Below are 22,300 nucleotides of genomic sequence, written 5' to 3' on the forward strand. Positions count from 1 at the left end.
ATGAAAAGGAGCATGATGTAGAGTAAGACCAATAATATAAGAAGCTCCCTCAAGAAAATGCCTGGGTTGAGAAAATGATTGCAAAGGAGGCCATAAGAAAGGAAAACATTTGAAGGGTTGCACAAAGGCTTTTCTGATGATGATTTTATGATTCGATTTAAGTATTATTTAATTTGGTATGGGAATTGTTAACCCAGTTGCAACAAAAGAAACAAGCGATTTCCCAATGTCCATCTTGAAATTGTTATGACAATTCCAGAGACTGGACGCCAACACAACATTTTTTGTAGTGTTTAATGGAAAATGTTGTTTTGTTCAAGTCAAAAATAGAGATTCATAATGTCCGAAAAACAATAGAAAAAGTAGGACCGATTTGATTAGGGAAAAAATCTCACACTAATTAGTTATGTCCTAAAATATAAATGTCTTCTTTAAGTTATTGCTAAGGAAGATTGTGCTACGTCTAAGCTTTCAAGGAATAACTTAAGATAAAACATTACATTACATTTAGCTGACGCTTTTATCCAAAGCGACTTACAATAAGTGCATTCGACCAGGAAGATACAACCTTGAAGAAAACAGAATCATATAAGTACATCAGGTTTCATAGAGCCAAACATTTCAAGTGCTACTCAACTGGCTTTCGATAAGCCAGTCCTTTGTTAGTATATAAGTGCTTTGTTAGTAATTCTATCGCTCGAAGTGGAGTCTAAAGAGATGAGTTTTCAGTCTGCGCCGGCAGATGTGCAACAACAACAAATGTATATTAAGATGCTTCATGCAACCCGTCGTGGTATTTTGAATCGACTGCCAGTTTAACCAACAGATCAAATGTGCAGAGACATTCTACTCTCCTTTCTTTTATCCTGTTTATCTGTTCTGTGTCTCCCTGAAATAGGAGGAGGGGCTGTGTTGTTACAAAAACAAAAATGTGTTTGTCTTCTGTTTGGTGTGACTCTGCTGCACCCCAACAAAGACAGGAAACTAAGAAATCCATCCCCTGCACCTCCTCCATGCCGCTATCTGTGTTTCTCCCGCTCCTCCCCCCTCCCCCTCTTCACCGTTTTCACTCACCAGCCTCATTTGAGCCAGAAGTCCTTCAAACTCCTTGAGGTTGAGATTAGGTCCGCTGTAGGAGGCGCAGCCGCTGGCAGCCTTCCCAAGCCAGAACAGGGTGTTCAGCACCTGAGAGATACAGGAGTGTGAAGTATATTCATTAATGCTGAACACACTGATATAGAAGATAAAGCAAGACAAATAAATGAAATAGCAATAATGACTCACATTTTTGAGTTTGCGGTTGCAGTCAGAGTCCCTGATGACAGAAAAGTGTGTTAGTGTCAAGCGAAACTACGTTAAAAGGATAGTTTGGATTTTGCAGCGGGGTTGAATACGGTTATTATCCATAGTCAGTGTGTTATCTACAGTAGAGATGGTAATCAGCATGTCCTGTGTTTCAGGCTTGGATGTTAAGCTGCTGGTGACCTGGACATCAGCTAAACATATGTTCAAGATAACAGAGCCTTTTGAACACACCATTTTTTGTCTACCCTTGCATTGATTGGTACGTTTTTTGTTTTTTTACTTTGGTCAGTTCAGATTCCACCAAATCACACAACAGCTAAAACCAGGTTTTTGACCAGTGATTTGCAAAACACTGCACCTCCATTAAAGGTCTCCTATTATACTCTTTTTCATCAATATATTATAGGTCTCAGATATATACAAAACATGTCTCGCAAGTGTTTGCCTCAAAATACCAAACAGATCATTAGGCGCATTCACACCGCAGTACTTTTCCCACAAAGGTTCATGAGAACTTAGTTCATCAGAACTCTTTAGTTCTGATGAACTAAGTACAGATCGCGTTCACACCGGAACAAGTCCCTGGGGGTGGATTAGGCAAATGAAGCCGCTGACGTCACTTCTTCTTCTTCTGCTTTGGGTTTACTGGCAGGCCGCAAACAACTTCACGGCGTATACTGCCGCCCAAAATCCCTGGCCGGAAGTCCCCGGAGTTAGGGACTGGCTTCAGTAGAAGCTGCTTGGTTATGGCTAGAAAGGATCCGTCTAGTGTAAATATGACGTCACGTTCTCGTTGTAACTCTCGTTGGAGCGGCTCGGAAACACATCTACAGCAGTAACATGATGCAACATACACATTCATGCAGCAGGATAATAGTGAAACACTGAAAGGGAACATTTTATTGCATCAGGAGCTATCTTGGGACTTTTACTGCGACAACGTTGACTTGCCTGTGAATAAAAAATAAACCATAGTGTTGGTGATCTACAGTGTTGTCATTCTTCTTTGAACAGCAAGACCGCTAACACCCTATTTCAACAATCACACTCCCTGTCATTGACATAATTAATAGATAGTTTAGCTTCGCATCATCATTTGCTGTGGCCCACTGATGTTAATGATCGTAACTGAAAGGCTGCCTGCCAAACGTAAACATTCAGCCACGTGACTTGCAAACTCTCGCGACAGTTTTACACTAGACGGATCCTTTCTAGCCATAACCAAGCTACTGGGACTCCCAGCAGCTTCTACTGAAGCCTTCCGAGTAAATCACCAGAACGCCGACACCTCCTCATCTCCACCGCTCCCATGTTTTATTTTGTGTTGCCATAAGTTAGTCTCTCTGCGTTTCTGCGCTGGGCTAATGCTAATGCTAATAATGCTAATGCGAGGATAATAAAATGGTGGCTCACAACACTTTTTTCGAGTTTTACGGGGCGTGGTTTGCAATCCGCCCAGCCAATCAGAAATATAGCTCTTTTCTCACAAGAGAGCCGCATGAGAGTCCCTGCTCTCTAGCAGGGACGGAAAAGGGTAAAAAGGTTCTCATGAACTAATTTTAGTTCCGACTCTTTTTGGTGTGAACGCGACATTTCGGAACTATATCGGAACTAAAGTGGGAAAAGTACTCCGGTGTGAACTCGGCTATTGCAGCATCCCATAATCCCCTCTGTTTCAGCCCTGTTTCAAAAGTGCTGATTCTCTGTCTGTTACTTTAGATGAAAACAAGGAGCCCCTCCCCACGCCCCTCTGAGAGATATTTGGTGAACAAGATTTGGCTAATGGTCACACAAGCCAAAAAATCATTATGACATCATAAAGTGGCCAAGATCGGATCGGCTCATTTTCAGACAGGTTTTTATATAAATGGTTAAGGAAAAAAAGAGAGAGAATCTTTTTTCCTGAAACTTTCAGAATCTCTTTACACAGAGGGGACACATGTTTATTTATAAAAGACATGAAAAAGTTGATTTTGCATAATAGATGACCTTTAAGGAAAGAATCGGTACGTCGGTGGAAGAGGTATAAGGAACGTAACGTAGCAGTTAAGGCTTTTTCAATAAATCAATGCTACAAATCTTTCTCCATTGACGACGGAAATCCTGCACACGCAAAATATACACGTTTAGGATCCACTTATTATGAATAAGTCCATCATACAACCTCATTTCAAACAATCCAAACTATCCCTTTCAAATGGGCAATAAAGAAAGGCACACAAACACACACAGCTATTTACTTGAGGTTAGCTCGTACGGAAGTGTCCTGCAAGTCCCCGGGGTCGAACAGCTGGGCGCCCCTCAGGCCCAACTCCTCACAGCCCCGCAGGAAGACAGATAGGTTGTCCTGTAAGACAGAGAGCAGGGGACCACAGTCAGAGTTTATCACTTTGACGAACAGGCCGGCTCACAGTGTTGATGTCACACTGGAGAGTGTCCTCTTACCAGGCCAGCGATGGGGGTGGGCAGTCTGTTGATCTTCTTGACCAGCCCTGGTTTGATCTCACTCAGCAGCCTGACAGATGAGGAGGGGAGAAGCAGAGATTTATTGAGACTTAGGAGGAGTTAATGTATGTTGTTGCTGCTTCAGACATCAAAACTGAGTGGGGGGGATGTCAGAAGCTTACTCGCATAACAGGATGCCGTTCTCCAGTCCACTGCGGAAGTCCTTTTCTCCAAAGCTCTTCCCTGTTACAGCCTGGGGGGCAAAGGAAGACACAGATGTAAAGGAGGTGGACTACAAAATATGGCTGCAACTACCTAATAGTTTTAGTGATGATTCCTTCTTTATTAGTTATTTTTTGATAATCAAGTTATTATTTATTATAGGACATTTTAATTACAAGTTCCTAGAGCCGAGGACGATATCCTGAACAAACCAAAATCCGAGGATATTTAGTTTATGATTCATTGTTCTGTCTGAAAGTATATTTTTGTTGTTATACTCTATTGATTATCAAGTAAAGAAGTGCATAAGGTCTGCTGAATAGTGCCTCATTGTGTCGCTGACAGAGAACCTGCTGCTGCCCAGTTCACCCTTCCCCCAACATGTTTTGCTTCAGTAGAAACCAAATGAGTGTGACACACTGCTCTCTGTCCTCATTCCATTTTCCTGATTTAGATCGGACCATAACCTCAATCCTCTAACCTGAACTCCAGTTTGACGTCTTTCCTGCACAGGCCGGAGAGGAGGAGTGAGATATTACCAGTCCGCACACTGCTTTCTGGAGCTGTTGTGTAACCAGCAGCCAAAGATCAGCAGAAAATAAGAGAGGTTCGACTCTTTAGATTTCTAATCCAGATTAGCACAGATTATAGTTAGCACCGAAACTGCTAACTGCAGCCACACATTCTCTCTATGTCTCCACTGCTCATATACAGTATACGGTATGCTATAATATACTGGACATCCTCCTACAAACAACACACGCTGAGTAAATGGGTCTATTTTTGTCTGCAACTGACAACAATAAATAATATTTTTAGTTATTAAGAGAATTAGTCTTTGATGTGTTTATTTTCTGTTTTGTTTGTCCTTTATTTCAGGTAATATTTAGCAAATTTGTATTTATTTTTGTGAAGTTCGAATGCACGTGTACCAAACATATGACAGGAAAACACCCACACACACACTCTGAAAAAAGCCTATTGTTTTATAAGTGAAGACCAGATGTTTCCCATTGGCATCACTTTATTTTTCTTGTCTATCATCATTTCACACACACACACACACACACACACACACACACACACACACACACACACACACACACACACACACACACACACACACACACACACACACACACACACACACACACACACACACACACACACACACACACACACACACACACACACACACACACACACACACACACACACACACACACACACACACACACACACACACACACACACACACACACACACACAGTTTATCAAGGTTACACTCTAGATCTTGAAACATTTACAGCATGGTCATGACAAATGTACTGCCCAAGGAGATATTGAGGGAAAGCAGGATGACTGTTTGTGTGGATAGTGAGTGTGTGTGTGTGTGTGTGTGTGTGTGTGTGTGTGTGTGTGTGTGTGTGTGTGTGTGTGTGTGTGTGTGTGTGTGTGTGTGTGTGTGTGTGTGTGTGTGTGTGTGTGTGATAAAGGCCACAGACAGTTTGTAAGGGGTGGAGGTGGATAACGATTGGTTATGTATAAAATGCTGAAACTGAAGTGCAAAAGATAGACACACTGGCTGATGTGCGCTTACATGTTTTGGATTAAATTGGGATGAAAATATATAAGCAGAGGACAACAGATTGGCATGAGAGAGAGATGTGTGATAAGTGAGCATTCATCACTGCTCCAAAAACCATTTCAAAGGCCTTCAGGGCGTTGCAACAGGAATTCGACCCTCGCTCCCTGTCAGTCTCCATGGAGGATTGCTCTGCTCAGTCTGGGTGAATGACAGCAGCAGCAGCAGCAGCTACCATTTAAACTGTGTGTGGGGAAGAGGGGAAGCAGAACCAGGCCAAATTACACGTTTCTTGTATTTTAACAACTGTAAAAAAAAAATGAAGGAATGAGAGGCTACAAATTAGAGCACGGGAGCAGAAAAATATGCAGTAAATTAAGTTAGATGTGATATTTTTTAATACGCACATCACATGCTGTGTTGAAAGGAAAGCCACGATTATATAGGCTCCGACTAAAAGTTATACAAATAATAAGAGGCCATGCTGCTGCACTGACTGTTTGATGTTTATATATATCATGGGACAAACAGTCCATATCCTGAAATGACCCCACGTTCTCACGTATTACCATTCAAATCTGAGAGGTAAGCTACTGTTTTTCTGAAAAATAAATACTTCTATTACAGGACTTATTTTATCCACCAAGCTCAAAGGGAAATTCCTTTTAAGTAAATTTGATTAACAAGGAAAATGGATTACGCTAGAGTTAGCAAGATAGCTACATTTCATTAGCAGTCCCTGCGAGAAAAGCCATAGAACAATTATGGCATCAAATATTACAATTCAATGCTTGTGACTCAAATGTAAAGTTGATTTATGGGATGCACATTGTTGAACCAAGCTTAACTGCCCATGTGCTCCCAGTAGAGCCACTTGATGGAGATGTATAGGGTTAGAGTCCCAGTTGATGCACAAAGAGCTGAGAGGCTGCTGTTTCAATGTGTGCTGTTGCAGAAGCATTAACCTCGGTATGTCATAATGTGCTGTAGGCATCCTGCACACTAATGGACTATCGTGACACACAGAAAAAAAGAGAAAAACACAAAAAGAAAAACTGAAAGAGGAATCCGTAAAGATTAAGTCAAAATCCAGATTGAAGATGAGTTTAATCTGGAGAAAAAAAACAGTGATTGGACACTAGAAACCACCAGATAATGAATATCTGTTCAACATGAGGAACCAGAGTACTTCCTCTCAGCACACTTACTGTACTATATCACAGTAAAATGAATTTGTGGTAAAAGTACACTAAAATGTTTAGTTACATGTGATATATAGGAGCTATCATAACGTAACCATGGCATGTTATTTTGTATTTTTAAATCAATGATAATATACAAAAAGGGGGGAAATAAGATAGTGACCTTTAATACACAAATATGTCACTCTGCGCATAGAAATGAAGTCAAATGTAATTTGTAATTGAATCTTTATTTAACTTCTGAGATAAGTACAAAATACACTTAATCGAAAAAGTAAGTATGTTATTTCCCCCACTAGGAGTCTGTTTATGTACATTTAAGTGTCCTTTGCATCCTAAATGAAGTAAAGTTAAGCGTAACACTTTTTTTTAATACAACACAACCTGAAGTAATGCTCATGAAATCTGCACCATGCCAAGATGTGTCATTTTATCCGTTGGAAACTGCAAGTATTTTGGCAACACAAAAACTTCAAAAATCACTGAGGCATGAAAGACATCTGTGCGAACAGTAAGTCTATCCCATCCTTATTCCACATTCTTTCATACAACATTTAATGCATGGAAAATCCCATGAATCCCTGCTCTCACACTCTCTCTCTCTCTCTCTCTCTCTCTCGTAAAGACACAGCTGGCTGTCTGCGACCATTGGAGTTAATCTGCCTCGGACAGACAGCTGTGGCATCTGGCACACACACAAATATATTCTTTGGTCCATCTCTTCCCCTGTGTGACTGACCTCACCCGCTATGTACTGTATGCCGGTGACAGCAGAGGTTAGCTGCTGTCACCAAAGTTTACGTTATGTTTCCTCTAAGCATGTCCAACTTTAATCAGCTCAATCAAGGACACATCCACCAGGTTTAAGCACAGTCGATGGTGTGCATCAGCTTTGAGACAGTCTAATCCTGCCTTGTCTCGTCTATAAACAGATAGAAAGGTCTTGTCTGTACCCGTGTCATTTCCTGCTCTGGTCATGTGGTGATAGATTGCCTACTGCTCCCCCTGGAAACAGTGACACCTGAGAGGCCGCATGTTATGTTCCCATAGTGACCAGTGTCACCCAACCGGGGCGTGTCTGAGGAGTGTGTGAGCTGTATCATGCATAGCTGATTGACATTTGTGTGTGTGAATACACTTTGCATACTTTTAGAGAGAGGCACACAAACTGAAAATGCAGCATGGAGCGTAGGGTGGCGTGTTTAACCCTGAATCATCCACACCTGTGAAAGTGCATAAATACACCACTAGAAATAGAGTCGGCCTGACCGGACTTTAAATAACTGGAGAAATAGGAGGTAGCAGGACGACAAAGCAAGAGGAATACACTACAGGAGAGAATAAGACCTAGAGCAACTTTGACCTAGACTACTAGCATTGATTATTTTTAAATGCAGACCAAAATGTGCTTATGGTCCCCTTCCTGGTAACAAAACCTGTTAATAACGTTTTTTTAGTGATCCAAAAGACCACAACGCTTTGACTGGGAGCAAGATGAACTTCATTTAAGAGGGATGTCATGTAAGAGGTCAATTGTAATTCTGATTGACTAGGAATGCCCCCCAAAGAAATGCAGACTACCAATTCTATTATTCTTACGCTTTAAACTAAATGTTTTTAAAACCAAGGCCTTTTTATAATTTAGTTAGATATTTCTTTTAAATAACATAAATATTAGTTTTATCAATAAAAACATTTTTTTCATTTTATATCTAAATAAATCTCTTTAATTTGCTCTATATCTTGGATTTTGAAAACGTTTAAGGTTATAGTAAAGCACTTTATGTTTTTGCGATGTTTGGAAAACGTTATCCTTCAAACTGGAATATATAAGAAATCTTTGTAATCCTTTCTTTATAAAAAAAATATCCACAAGCAGAAGAGCGTTTAATTCCTTCAAATCAGTGCCATAACCTTTTCAACATTTAATCCAAAATGTCCTCTGCAAACACATTGTTGTTGAATAATCAATCATACATTTGTTTCATAAGTGTTTGTTATTTTCAGTCATGAATATTTTCACCTTTCTACTTCTTTGACAATGGAAAGAATCATTCTATCTTTATCTATTTTACAACAATTCTAACTCTGTGTCAAGGTGTTTGCAGTCTTGCAATAACTGCAATTCAGATTTTAATATAACTATCCATCTCACTCTCTGCAATCTACCACAGCTTGTATGGATGAAGATAGTGGGAGTCCTGTGAAAACACATCTACCGTGTGAAGCTGAAGTCAAAACTCAGTTTAGAGCTTTAGAGCTCATTTTTGTTGTACTTCCAGACTGTATTACCCAAAGCTGAGATGCTAGTTGGCAGGTAGCTATAGCCTGAAGCAGGGACGGCAGAAAATAGGTTACCATAACTCAGCTCCACAGGGCAAAATCATGATTCACCTCTCTGGCTCACAGAGAGACGTTTTTATCCAAGCAGATGATGGTGGTGGAGGAAGTGATGCAGCAAACCCCGAATAATAATCTCATTCGATGGGATCAACGCTACAGCATCTAGTGCTAAGTGCTGGCCCGGTTTTATCACTATGGCAACCGGAATCCCCTCTCACTCGGAGAAAGGGGGCGTTACACCACCGAGCAAGTAAAACATCAAAACAAACGGTACATAATGGCTACTTTATGAGATTTAATTTTACTTTTCAGTTTTTTTCTAGCTCTGTCCTTGCTTTAAGCCCCCCACGTTACTGGTGTGTGTGTTAAATAACGCCAGGACACACACATATGTTAAAACTTCTACGTTTGTCCACACATACAGAGCCGTTGTCCCACACGGTAACCCGACACTGCATCGTTCCCACAACAGGTGACGGTGCACCGGTGCTCTATGTATTTATATCCCCCAGTAATGGACGTGTCTGTCCCGCGGTGCTGTAGCAGCAGGCCCGTGAGCCTCCCGGAGCGTCTTTTCACTCACCTCTATCCATTTCTGAGCCTCCAGACAGGCTGGTTCGGGATGGGGCTGAGCCGACGCCTCCGGCTCGTCCTGCGGTGAAGCATCCGGGACTTCTCGACCTGCTGTGGGGCTAGCCATCTCCTGGCTGTCCGTTAAACGAGCACCGGAGAGTGTATCGGACGCTGGTGAAATGGGGACAAGATATGTTGGTGCTCCCCCCCCCTGCTCTGTCAGTCTGTTATCCCCCTCCTCGCTTTCAAACATCGACCGACCCGCAACTTCACGCACAGTCAGCGCGTTGCGTAGCTCTCTCGTGCAAAAACTCGCAGTTTGCGAGTCCTGCTCCAATTGAACAGAGATGGAGAGAAAAGCTTCTTGCGACCCCGACACTGCAACACGAGCCAGGCGCTAAAAATAATGATTCCTGTAGGCGACGCTGCGCGAGGCCGCTGCCGCGCATTTCAGAAGGGACGTGCACGCGCAGACAGGAATCTATGCGGGGGAGGTCGAGAGATATAGAAAGAGATAGAGGGGAGAGAGGGAGAGAGACTGAAAAAAATGTCCCGTTATTTCTCCTGCGTCAGCTGCAATTGACAGTTTCAGGAGATTTGCTGTATGCTTACCAGAGTATTAGAAGTCCACTGGTTTCAAACATTTATAGAAATGTTACAATGACATTTAAAAACGTAGAGCTTTCACGGGTTATTGCTCAATTTGAGTCAATAAAAGACCTCAGATTTCAAACATTCAACAAAAAGCCTAAATTATTTGAAGCTGGGCCTATGTTGTATTTGTTTAATTAATTATTCAATTAATAAAGAAGCATCTACCCCCTGGCCCTGAGACTCTCAAGGGCCTGAGTTAATTTAATTAATTGCATACAACTTTTCAAAAATAAACTCGTAAAATGCAAATGTTGTTCTGTGTTTTGATAGGGACCCAACAAAATATTTAAATATCCACATTTTTTTCTGTTATTTATTTGCTTCAATGATGCAAATACAGTTGTGTTTTTGGTCTGGGCAAAATATTATGAAGCTGTCCCACAACACAGTAGTGTGTGCTCTGTACCCAATGGATACTTAAAGGCAGCATTATGACCTCACTGTCTTACAGCTTTGCCTTAAGTTGCTAAAAAATAAGAAGCCCCATGTATGATAAGACAGCTTTTGAGAGATTTGTTTCATCATCATTTAGAAGAAGCTAGAACAATCTATAGCACCAAAAATAAACTGACAAAAGAATAGCTTGGCAGTCCTCAGCAGTGTTGTAAGCAATCAGTGCTATTGATATGTGTGCGTACAGTTGTGTTGATAGCTGCTGCCCTTTAGTATTGGATGAAAATGTGACCTTTTTAAAACAGCAGGGTTAACCTTTATTTTCTGAACATTTTGAAAGAAAACTAAAAGGGGAGACTAGTGGTACCCTTTTTACTTCCATACCCACTTTCCTAAAATATAGATACGTCTCTGTATTTTAGAGCCTTATACTGTACATCACACTGTGCATGCTCTTTTCAACCCAGAGAAAGGTCTTGTGTCAGCAGTGATGAGTAGACTGAACAGACTATCAACAACTCTTCAGTCATCCTCCTCCCGTTTCATCTCTTTGCAGCTGAACTGCAGCCAGCACTAGTCAGGATGAACCCCCAGCTGTGAGGGCTGCATGGCATTAACCACTTCATCACCTCATATGACACGAGCGTGAAAGAAGTTTCAACTAAAATGCCGACTGGGAACTGGAGGAGGAGGTCAAATAAAAAAGGTTAAATATTGGGTTTTGAAGGAAGAGAAAGAAAGAGAACAGCCGACACATTTAAGTCTAATGGTTGCTTTAATGAATTCCCACAGCTGCATCACCAACAGAACTACAGCAACATAGTATTAAAACGGTGCAGGAAGTTAAACAATTGTAGCACAGCCTAGCTCGACAACACCCCAATATAGAACACTTTATTTCGATGGTTCCTACAGTGTTTTGAAGTTTTGTATTCTATGTGTCAAACTTGTACACTTACAATGTATTTGACTATTTTTATATTGTTAAGAGAAAATCCATTTCAAAATAAGTGCAAACAACATTCTCTTGTAATAATTTCTGAAAACATAGGTGAACAGCTGGTATCCACCACCACCAATTTGAAGTTTCAATTCTCAATTTACAGAGAAGTGTCACCCAATAACAAATGCCACTCAAAACCAGGGTTGCATGCATTCTCCTAACAATGGTTAAATTATTCCTACGGATACATTTGGGCTGTTCTGAGGAATGTCAGATCCTTTTAAACTGAACTAAATGCTTTCAGAAAAACAGGCAATGTTTTCTGCCTTTTTCTTCCCACTCGTCTTTATTCTAGTTATTGGCACAAAAGGTATTTATATAAGCATCAGTGTGGAGAGTTTGAAACTGATGCACCAATGAATACATACAAAACAAGTTGCAAAAAGACACATAGAAGCAGTTGTGAGGTGAGGTCTAACCTCATGTTTTACAATTCCCATTGCTGAATGATATCACATAAAAAGGTTTAGCTAGCTTGTATCAATTAGTTTCATCAGAACAAAAGGGTTAGATGGTGTCCTTGTGTGTGTGTGTATGTGTACATGTGCTAAAGAATGCTTTGTTCATGAGATGAAAGTACTTTATGTGGCAACAATGTGTGCTTTACAGTGCATAGTGTCTGCAGATGTGTGTGTTCACAGGTTGTTCTGGGTGCCGGCTGAATGTGGCCATGTGAATGCTTCAGGACATTTTGGTTTACAATTTGGTTGTGTCCTACCGAACATTTAACTCTGACAGAGAGCAACCGCAGAGAAACGCACCTCGCCTTGCTCTCTCTCCATGAATCCACGGCACACCTTAGACGCATCCTGTGCATGGATTACAAGTTAAAAAAAGATTAGGCAAATAAAACTTACATGTAATTTACAATAATTTACTTCTACTCAAGGTTAAGGTTATTTGTATCACTATACACCAGAACTACTTTTACTACACTACACTAAAGACATTGATGTTAGTAGCTATGAAGGAAAGACTGTCCTAAGAAGGAGGATCTTTTAATATCCGGGTTCATTTTACTGCCAATATCTTTATAATTCCCGGTAGGGCTGGGTACCATTAATAAAATATGAATAATGTAAAATGAGGCTCGGTGTGATTAAATATGGTTGGAGTCGTAAAACATTTTGTATATATATATATATATATATATATATATATATATCTCGTTCTTGCGTGTTTACAGTATTACCAGAAGCAGTGTTTACAGTATTACCAGAAGCAGCCCTAAAGTGATTGTTACACTTCATAAATATTGTATATCAACATTTCATATAATCGATGACACTAAATAGAAGCTGTAAATTCAAGTCTGCAACTTTTGTCTCCCATTATCTTTTATGCATCTATGAAGGTATCTCTACTGTTGCTAAGGGTTTATACTTATTTCTTTACATGATAGCCAATACATCATATGAACATTTAATGTTGTGATTTCATTTCTAATGCATGTAGCGCCATCATGTGGTGGTTCTATGCGACAATCTCTCAACACTTAAGATGAATTTAACTGCACTCTTTCAGACGGATTGTTTTTGCAGTTGTATCAGTCATATTCACTATGATTCTCAGAGAAAAAAAATGCTTTATTCACCTAACATTTAACAACCAGTCTTGGCTTACAAAGTTACTTGGTGGTTGGCATTGCTTAAATCATCATTACATTGAGATTCTTGTAGAAAAGTAATGTTTAAAATGTCTACCAATCTTCCTACCAGTCCCCATATTTTTTATGATCCCTATAGGAGATGTGAGAGCGTGCATTAGCCAAGTTTATTGATTGAGTCAAGCAACTCGGAAATGGCCACTCCCTATTCCAGTCTAATACCATGACTCATCACAGATCACAAGCATAAAAGGAACTGGGCTCACAATGACATACCAACGAATCCAGAATGGATACACAATGTAAATGGTTATAGTTTTGCCTACCGTAATAAATGACCCATCTTTGGTATCTCCATGCTTCACTGGTCCATTCATTCTTCCATCTTAAAAAACAGATCATATATTTTAGGATCAAAGACATGAAAAATAAAAACACACAGAAGAGTGTGCATAAGGAGTTGAAATGCTTACCAAATTCATGAAGTTGTCCATTTGCATTGACAAAGGCAATAAAGTGGAAGTTGACTTTGTCAGCTTCCGGCTGGGAAATTAAGATACGAGGAATTAATTCAGAGTAAATATTGTTACATAAAGAGAGAGAGAGCATAGAAATGGGCTATCAAGAAAGAAAGATTGCATATTGGGAAACACATTAAACTGAAAAGTATATATTTTTCTGATAATTATTCTTTGTATTCAGCGTTATCAGTGTATGGGGAAACAGATTGGAATGTCTTCAACTGTGGCATGTGTCAGCTGTGTCACATGAATAATTCAAATTTAGTGAATTTACTACTTTAAAAAGTGGCTAACAATGTAGGCCATATGTACTGTAGAGTAGGGCTGCTCGATGATGGCAAAAATCATAATTACGATTATTTTGGTAAATAATTGATATCACGATTATTAAAAACGATTATCCATTTATTTTGAAAACATCCATTTATTGAAAAAAAAATGTGAAGAGTATGTTTTTAACAGTTGATAAGTCTGAACTTTAAGTATAATTCAACTGAAAAACCAATAAAATTAAAATAATCATTTTATTTCGATTACGTTGTTTTCATAATAGTTGCAAGCCAAAATCGTAATCGAGATTAAAATACGATTAATTGCTCAGCCCTACTGTAGAGGATATTGCGTTTGGATATCTTACCCTGCACTGGCCCTGCACGGCAACCTCATTGTGAGCCTCATAGATTGCCTGTAGGAGAAACAAACATGCGTCAGTTAAATACCTTTAAAACTGATCTTTTTTTTATTTTTTATTAAATACACATGTTTCAAATGACAATCAGATATGTAACTTCAAAATAATAACTTGTTGAATTTTTTTTTTTCAAATGGCACACATTTGTAATCGTTCATTGTGTAACAAAATTCAAGCATTTTTAAAGCCGTGATCAGGCTGGCCTTTAGAGTGACAGAGATTTAACGATGTCTGCCGCCTCCAAGTGGACAAAACAAAACATGAAGCTACTAACAGAAATTGGGTGTTTGATTTGGGCTTACATTTATTATTGTTTTTAAAAAATGTAGTAAATGCAGTTGAAGTGTTATTTGATGACGAGTAAGTTAAAATACTTTTCCAACATGTATCCATCCAAATCTCTATTCTTTTGAATTCAGCTAACAGAAGAACATAAGCAGCTTCCACAGCGTGTATATTTATCTCACCTGGTTCTTCTCCAGATGTTTGGCACGGTCATCAGCAGACATGTTTGCAGTCTCATCTAGAAACTTCTTCAGGGCAGAGTCACTTTCTGAAGAGACCCAAAACAGCATCAAACGCAATAAGAAATAAATTAATTGATCCCTAATTCAAATCGCAACCTGCCACACTTAATTACACTACTAGTAATACAGATGATGTAATTATTATACTGGTCTACACCTGACTTACGGAGCTGTTCCCACATCACTGTCTAGAATGACGATTTTCCACCGTTTTCGAAATTTGATTTTCAGTTCTAACAAAATGTGGTGTAATTTTGGCATTGTCTCTATACTAAAATAAATGTAAGACTAAATTAGGTATGGGTGATATTTAAAAAAAAAATGAAAACAACAAAATCTTGGCACTTGGAATATAAACTGCCGAGTCATTTATACTGACAGACAGCAGTGAGCACCTTTTATAAATAAGTATTTTGTAATATCTATAAAGATAATTGTGTTGTTTTGCACTAACTATAATACCAGTTCCTTTGCGATCTGAACTCACCAAATGTCAGCTTGCTCTTGTTGTTGGCCACAGCATGCAGCAGGGCGATGGTGCCACAGGAATTAACTGCCGTCTGCTTCAGGAAATAAACCTCAGAGCTATCTGCAACCTTGTCGGTCTGCTGCTTCCTGAAAGACTCATGCTGCAAGACAGACAAATAACGTATGGGCATGTTTGGCAGATAGGAGTATGGTCATGGTCTTCTGTCCATGCAAACCCAGGGTGAAGTAAAAATATGCCACTTCAAATGTGCATTTGTATTAAGATCACAATTACTTAATTCGGTCATTTATAAAGCAAATTATCTTAATTTAACATTTAAAGGATTTTTCTCATTATATATTTACTTGTTTTGAAATAAACAAGGCATTTGAATACACCTCTTAATCTTTCAAAAAAATTGAGATTTTTCACAATATGTGTCATCATTTGTAGAGCAATTGATAAGTTTGATCAGTTGAAAATTATATTAATTGTTATTTGTTGGTATATTTCAGCTGTTGGGCACAGGGATGTGGCCTGGCTCCAATGAAGGGTTGGTATAATAAAGGGTTTAAGAGAGGAAAAACATAATGAAATAATACAATCAAATCTGAGAATAATACAATGTAGTTATGAAAGGACGATGAAAAAAGGGTAAGCATAAGCTGATTCATGTTCTTCACATCATCCGAGCATATCCTATTCTACCCATTCTTAACCAGCCCTTTCCTCCCTCTCAGTCTCATCCATGCCCTCCCTGCATCTCAGAGTCACCCAACCCTTCGCTTCCGGGAAGTAGTCGCCACCACCCCATTATTACCTGTTGTGTCAGTGGGAAGAGCAGCATCATGGCACAGCATGGCTTTGGGACGGCGGACAGTTGCTCACTCTCCAGCCCCAGCACGTCAACAAAGCGCCAGTTCTCACCCACGCCTAGCTTGCTCATCATCTGGAACACACAGCAAGGAAAATAAACACAACACGATAGCTCAAATGGAGGTGAAGGAGTTGATGTTTCAGATGCGAGATGTATACATGATCCCCTCTGAGGGAAGATGCTGCGTTGTGCTGCTCCAGCCAGACCACACCCTGTAGCCTAGACACTGGAGATGATGATGCTGCCGCTCATGAAATCCGATAAAAGCGTCTCCTGTTGTTTTCTACATGACTACCACATTTACCTTTAACGCTACAGTTCACGTTCGCCATATTATCTTTGTTTTAATGGCGTGTCTGCAACGTGGTTTTAACGTTCGTCTCACAAACGGTTAAACTGCCCTTATAAGGAGCTAGCTAATATCAAACTTACCTGACGGTTGAATCAAACTGTTAACGTTTACGTCACCAACCGTTTGTTAGTTACCTTGTTCAGCATCTGAAACAAAATAAACATAAACCACAACTGAGTATTTCGTCCATGAAAACGTTACGGTTTACAAACAATACAACACAGAGTTATTTCCCCTTACCTCGGGGTTGATTTCCATTGGGGTCCACTCCATTTTCGCTTTGTTTCGGGGTGTCTCGGTGAACTATGTGTCTGCTCGCTGTGCCGGTTTCTGCTGATGTCAGTGGAAGTTACACAGCGTTCCCGTACTTAATGCTGCCGGTCATACCACTTACCGGCAGACAGGGGGGTGGGCTAAGATCACATAACCGGAGGAGTTCATATTCTGCCGGCATTCTTTACGATATTAGAGTTATTTCCAACTCTATATTTATATTGTAACACGTTGTGATGTGTAGCAACACCCTGGAAAAAGATACATCCCTATTAGACAAATATTTAAGCTAAATCCCACCACTCAATATGAGATCACTCTGGTAAAATCAAGTTATTTCTAGAAAGAAAGAAGTGAAGTATGCATCAATTCAATTCAATATACTTTAACAGAAAATTGAGTGAATAACACAGGGGATGACATATACAACTTTATATTAGTAATATAGTATATAAGTGCAAGTTCAATGCTACTTAGCCTTACAATGCAACACAAACAAAACAATAACATTGAAATTGTTAATCTGCTAATTATAACACAGGGAGATGTTAGTTGGAAGAATGCAAGATATTTAATATTCTATAAGAAACGTGCCTTAAGTGTGCAGTGTAGCAATACAATTATGCATTGATTTGGAGTCATCGGGTCACATGATGTGAAAGCTATTAAATAAATAAAAACGTCAGCTCTTTTAGGAAAAATACTGAAATGAAATATAAGAAGCACTAAAATCCAATAACAAGAGTTGTGTTCTACTTGCCCAGTGTAGTAATAGAATACTGCATTGATTTGGAGTCATGGGTCACATGACATGTAGTTTATTGAACATAATGTGGCTTTTCAATAAAAAACAACTTCAGAATTGTTACAACAATGTTCATATTAAATAGAAAAACTCTATAAACATATAAAAATAGGCATGTCCTACTTGCAAGTTAAGTACTATAATGCTGTATTGATGTTTGACTCATTTAATTAGGTCAGATCACATGGAAGGGTTTTGAAAACAAATGAGACTTTTCAATAAACTGCTGAATTTTCATAACATAATTTCTATATTCTTTCCTTGTCTAGTGTAGTAATACAATACTACGTTGAATTGGAGACATTGGGTCACATGACAGCAATATAAATAGAAAAAACACTGAAATCCAATAACAAATGTATGTCCAACTTAAAGCACTATACTGTGCTGTATACAGTATATAGAGTATTACAGTTTTTCTCAATCGCTAAACCCACTATTTAGAATCAAAATTCCTTTCATCAAACCAACAGCACAGCCATCGAAACAGAAAACCATTTCTCTACAACAGTATACCATTTCTCATTGATATCACACAAAATGCAGATGCTAAGCAGTGTTTTGCAAAACAGATCACACAATTCTCTAACTGAAGTTACAATTCTCTACACAAAGATCAAAAATCTGTTGTGTAACTCATGTCTACAAAACAACAAATAATCTTCTCACAGTGGATAACACTTCCTCATAAACTTAGACCATAGCTACACTAATTGACACTTGATGTGCAAAATATTAACACTTGTTATCAGTCAATCACCCCATTGAAAAAGGTAACTCCATGGAATGTACTGTATACCTTACAGTAATGATGTTACATTGAAAACATTTACATGATAGAATTTGCATGACTGTACTTAAAATATTTTTTTAAATGGTGCCGGTAAAGCTATAATAGTGTTGATATGACTTGCATAGGTCTTTGAGATGTTCATATGGGGAGGATTAGCTATAGCTGATACAACATTTTTACAGTCAGTAATTGTGGTCTTTTCCTTTTTGCACATTGAGAAATGTTTTTTTTTGTATTGGGGTGAATTGAGTACTTCACTTCCATGTAAATGAATTGCTCACAGCTGACATCAATGAATTTCCTATAGTAATTGTAATTAGTGAGAATCCTATAAAAGACCTCCCTCACTTCAGTAAGATGTTTGTGTAAACAAAATGGCTGATCGAGTAGGTAGAGGAGCTCTGAGAGGAAGAAGGAACCCTGTTGTTCAGCGAGGAAGAGGGAGGGCTGATGTTCAGAGAGGAAGAGGGAGAGCTGATGTTCAGAGAGGAAGAGGGAGAGCTGATGTTCAGAGAGGAAGAGGGAACCCTCATGTTCAGAGAGGAAGAGGGAGGGCTGTACGTATGCGTGGTGGAAGAGTTGAAAGGGGACCAATGCGAACAGTAGTTTCGGACAACACCCGTGCAACTATTGTGGACCACGTCATAAACCATGGCATGTCCCTCAGTGAGGCTGGCCAAAGGGTTCAGCCCAATATACCGAGATCAACAGTGGCATCCATTATTAGGATGTTCAGGCACGAAAATAGGTAAGCTACTGTAACCCTTTTTTACAGCACTTCATGCATTTCTATTTTGATGTAGGTTTCGATCACTGTTTTTATATTAAAGTACATAACATTCTCAAATATTTATTGATAGAACTGAAAGAGCACCCCGCTCTGGTGGCAGACGAAAGGCCTTTACTCCAGAACAAGAGTCTGCCATTGTTGATATGGTTGTGGCCAACAATGAAATCCGCTTAAGGGAGATTCAGGCCAGAATAATTGCAGACCAGGATGTCTTCAGTAACATTCAGTCTATAAGTGTTGCAACCATTGACCGGGTGTTAAAGAGGCAACACCTCAGAATGAAACAGATCTATAAGGTTCCTTTTGAACGCAACTCTGACCGTGTGAAGGAGTTAAGGCACCGGTATGTACAGGTAAGGACCTCAATCACACTGATGGCTTGCCTATATTTTTAGTATGTCTGACTGCTTACAGTAATGTAAAACGGTCCTCTGTTTGTTTCATTTTCTTTAGCGAATGATGGAGCTGGAAGGCAATGCATTACCACATGTTTTTGTATATGTGGATGAAGCAGGCTTCAACCTCTCCAAAGTGAGGAGACGTGGGAGGAACCTTATTGGGCAAAGAGCGACAGTCTTTGTTCCAGGCCAAAGGGGAGGAAACATAACATTGTGTGCGGCTATCTCGACACAAGGCGTCCTTGCTCACATCCCTTTAATGGGAGCATATAACACGCAACATGTCCTTGCCTTCCTGGATGTCCTGTATGACGGACTTGTGCCACCAGAAGAGAGGGATCAAGTGAGGTCGGTTCACGTGGTCATATGGGACAATGTGGCATTCCACCACTCTCGTGACGTGAGGGCATGGTTTGAGGCTCATCCACACATGGCCATGGAGTTCCTCCCTCCATACTCCCCATTTCTAAACCCCATTGAGGAGTTCTTCTCTGCCTGGAGATGGAAGGTTTATGACCATCATCCTCATGACAGAATGCCCCTTTTGGACGCAATGAATGCTGGCTGTCGGGACATCTCTGCGGAATCCTGTCAAGGGTGGTGTCGACACGCAAGGAGATATTTCCCACGCTGCCTTGCAAGGGAAGACATACGCTGTGACGTAGATGAGGCTATGTGGCCAGACAGACGCCAAAGAGCAGATCAGTAAAGTTATATAGATCTCATTCTCTGCTTTACTGCTGATTTACATCATTTACCCATGTTATTTTTTTCCAGTGTATTGCTATTCGTCTTTTGTTTCTGTTACGGTGCTCTTCTGAAAATGAGACAATAAAAACAATGGCATAGTTACAGTAAGACTCTGTTTTTCCTATATGTAAGTTTGTTTCTCCCAACTTGTCAGTTTTCCGTTCAGTTTCCAATATCGATAGCTTGAGGTTTGTGTATTGATGATTGTAGTCAGTATTTAGTGTGCCACTTAGTAATGACTGTTCAAATAGTCTTCTCATGAGCTGACAAATGTTTGTTTTTGGAGAAGGTATCTGGTTTTGGAAGGGGTATTTTTAGTTTTGAGTGCCTTAGAGCACTTTGCAAGAAATGTATATTGTTATGGTAGAATGGGTTATTATGGTGACCGGAGTTTCAGTTATGAAAACACATTTGTCTCATTAGAGGACAATTTGTTCTGTTTCGATCGACTTATTCTTTTTTGTGACCAGTATTTTCAGTTTTGGTCATGTAAGTGCATTTTGCAAAAGATATTCAGAGTTATGGCAAGTGTGTTTCTGTTTAGATGGCTATGCTCTTGTTTTGAAGAAATGAATTTAGATTCTAAAAAGTGGGTTTAGCGATTGAGAAAAACTGTAAATGCAGTTGTATATTCCATCCATATTCACCCACTTGGTTATCTTAGATTTGGACACTTCATGAGTTTGAGGGGCACTTCACTGCTCACAGTTACTTATTGAGTACATTTTCTAGATTTTAACCAGGAGGATATTACTTCAGTGTGTCCTGTTTTCCCAGTTGTTCTGCACCTGTTTGTTCATGTTGTGGTTTCTGTTAGTTTATGCTGCACCTGTCTGTGTTGGCACCTGGTTGTTTTTATTGGTACGAGTCCATGTTAGTGAGAATGAGAACCTGTAAATACATGCTTTGTGTTTTTCCCGTCTGTTTTATTTCAGGTTGTGGCTTACCCTCCTACTTGGTGGCACTGTAACCTACTTGCTTTCACTAGCATGATGGTTATACCGTGAAGAAATCCCCAGCACCGCCATCTCACACTGATAAAACACATGTTTAATAATTTAAAGCTTGAAAAAGCAGCTGCACATTAAAAGGCTCTTTGGAGAAAACAATTTGAAGGCTTTTTTTGGCCTATAGGCTATGCAGAGAAAATAACCTTTTCTTTTTTACTAAATTAGACTCTATGTTAGGTTGGAATGGGATCAACCTCTCCTTTGAGATGTGTCCCTTTCTATTACAGTTTTTCTCAATCGCTAAACCCACTATTTAGAATCAAAATTCCTTTCATCAAACCAACAGCACAGCCATCGAAACAGAAAACCATTTCTCTACAACAGTATACCATTTATCATTGATATCACACAAAATGCAGATGCTAAGCAGTGTTTTGCAAAACAGATCACACAATTCTCGAACTGAAGTTACAATTCTCTACACAAAGATCAAAAATCTTTTGTGTAACTCATGTATAACAAAACAAAAATAATCTTCTCACAGTGGATAACACTTCCTCATAAACTTAGACCATAGCTACACTAATTGACACTTGATGTGCAAAATATTAACACTTGTTATCAGTCAATCACCCCATTGAAAAAGGTAACTCCATGGAATGTACTGTATACCTTACAGTAATGATGTTACATTGAAAACATATACATGATAGAATTTGCATGACTGTACTTAAAATATTTTTTTAAATGGTGCCGGTAAAGCTATAATAGTG

At 39.4% G+C, this 22,300-nt stretch overlaps 2 protein-coding genes and 1 long non-coding RNA gene across 10 annotated transcripts in view; 1 reads left to right on the forward strand and 2 right to left on the reverse strand.

The window, feature by feature from the left end:
- The window catches only part of LOC307034653 (LIM and calponin homology domains-containing protein 1-like), a 29,441-nt gene extending 19,309 nt beyond the window's left edge, over positions 1-10,132 (reverse strand). For 5 of the 8 annotated variants that reach the window (XM_079673485.1, XM_079673483.1, XM_079673482.1 and 2 more), the window contains exons 1-6: positions 9,686-10,131; positions 3,933-4,003; positions 3,751-3,820; positions 3,546-3,652; positions 1,285-1,315; positions 1,075-1,185 (exon numbers count right to left, since the gene is read on the reverse strand). In XM_079673485.1, the coding sequence (XP_079529611.1) occupies positions 1,075-1,185; positions 1,285-1,315; positions 3,546-3,652; positions 3,751-3,820; positions 3,933-4,003; positions 9,686-9,928 (633 nt within the window). In that variant the 5' untranslated portion in view covers positions 9,929-10,131. Of the gene's footprint in view, positions 1-1,074; positions 1,186-1,284; positions 1,316-3,545; positions 3,653-3,750; positions 3,821-3,932; positions 4,004-9,685 lie in introns of all 8 variants that reach the window. The other 3 variants (XM_079673481.1, XM_079673484.1, XM_079673487.1) reach the window with 2 other exon arrangements.
- A 1,346-nt stretch (positions 10,133-11,478) lies between these two features.
- uchl1 (ubiquitin carboxyl-terminal esterase L1 (ubiquitin thiolesterase)) lies at positions 11,479-17,144 on the reverse strand. The gene is made up of 9 exons (XM_079686414.1): positions 17,009-17,144; positions 16,849-16,914; positions 16,360-16,488; positions 15,558-15,699; positions 15,011-15,096; positions 14,490-14,537; positions 13,805-13,874; positions 13,658-13,716; positions 11,479-12,534 (listed from the first exon to the last, which is right to left on the reverse strand). Exons 3-9 carry the CDS (start codon positions 16,486-16,488, stop codon positions 12,451-12,453), a joined length of 618 nt encoding a protein of 205 aa, XP_079542540.1. The 5' UTR covers positions 16,849-16,914; positions 17,009-17,144; the 3' UTR covers positions 11,479-12,450.
- Positions 17,145-19,444: 2,300 nt separating this feature from the next.
- LOC307018651 lies at positions 19,445-21,072 on the forward strand. Its single transcript, XR_013802469.1, has 2 exons — positions 19,445-19,782; positions 19,883-21,072. It is a non-coding gene; the product is annotated as an uncharacterized lncRNA (long non-coding RNA).
- The last annotated feature ends 1,228 nt before the right edge of the window (positions 21,073-22,300 follow it).

The sequence above is a fragment of the Notothenia rossii genome (assembly GCF_949606895.1).
Source record: "Notothenia rossii genome assembly, chromosome: 1".
NCBI lineage: Eukaryota > Metazoa > Chordata > Actinopteri > Perciformes > Nototheniidae > Notothenia > Notothenia rossii.

Coding starts and splice junctions, on each gene's coding strand:
- uchl1 (XM_079686414.1), bottom strand. CDS start 16,488: ATGATGAGCAAGCTAGGCGTGGGTGAGAACTGGCGCTTTGTTGACGTG. Junction 15,700..16,359: donor TCTTCCCACTGACACAACAG/GTAATAATGGGG, acceptor TCTGTCTTGCAG/CATGAGTCTTTCAGGAAGCA. Junction 14,538..15,010: donor AACATCTGGAGAAGAACCAG/GTGAGATAAATA, acceptor TTTCTCCTACAG/GCAATCTATGAGGCTCACAA.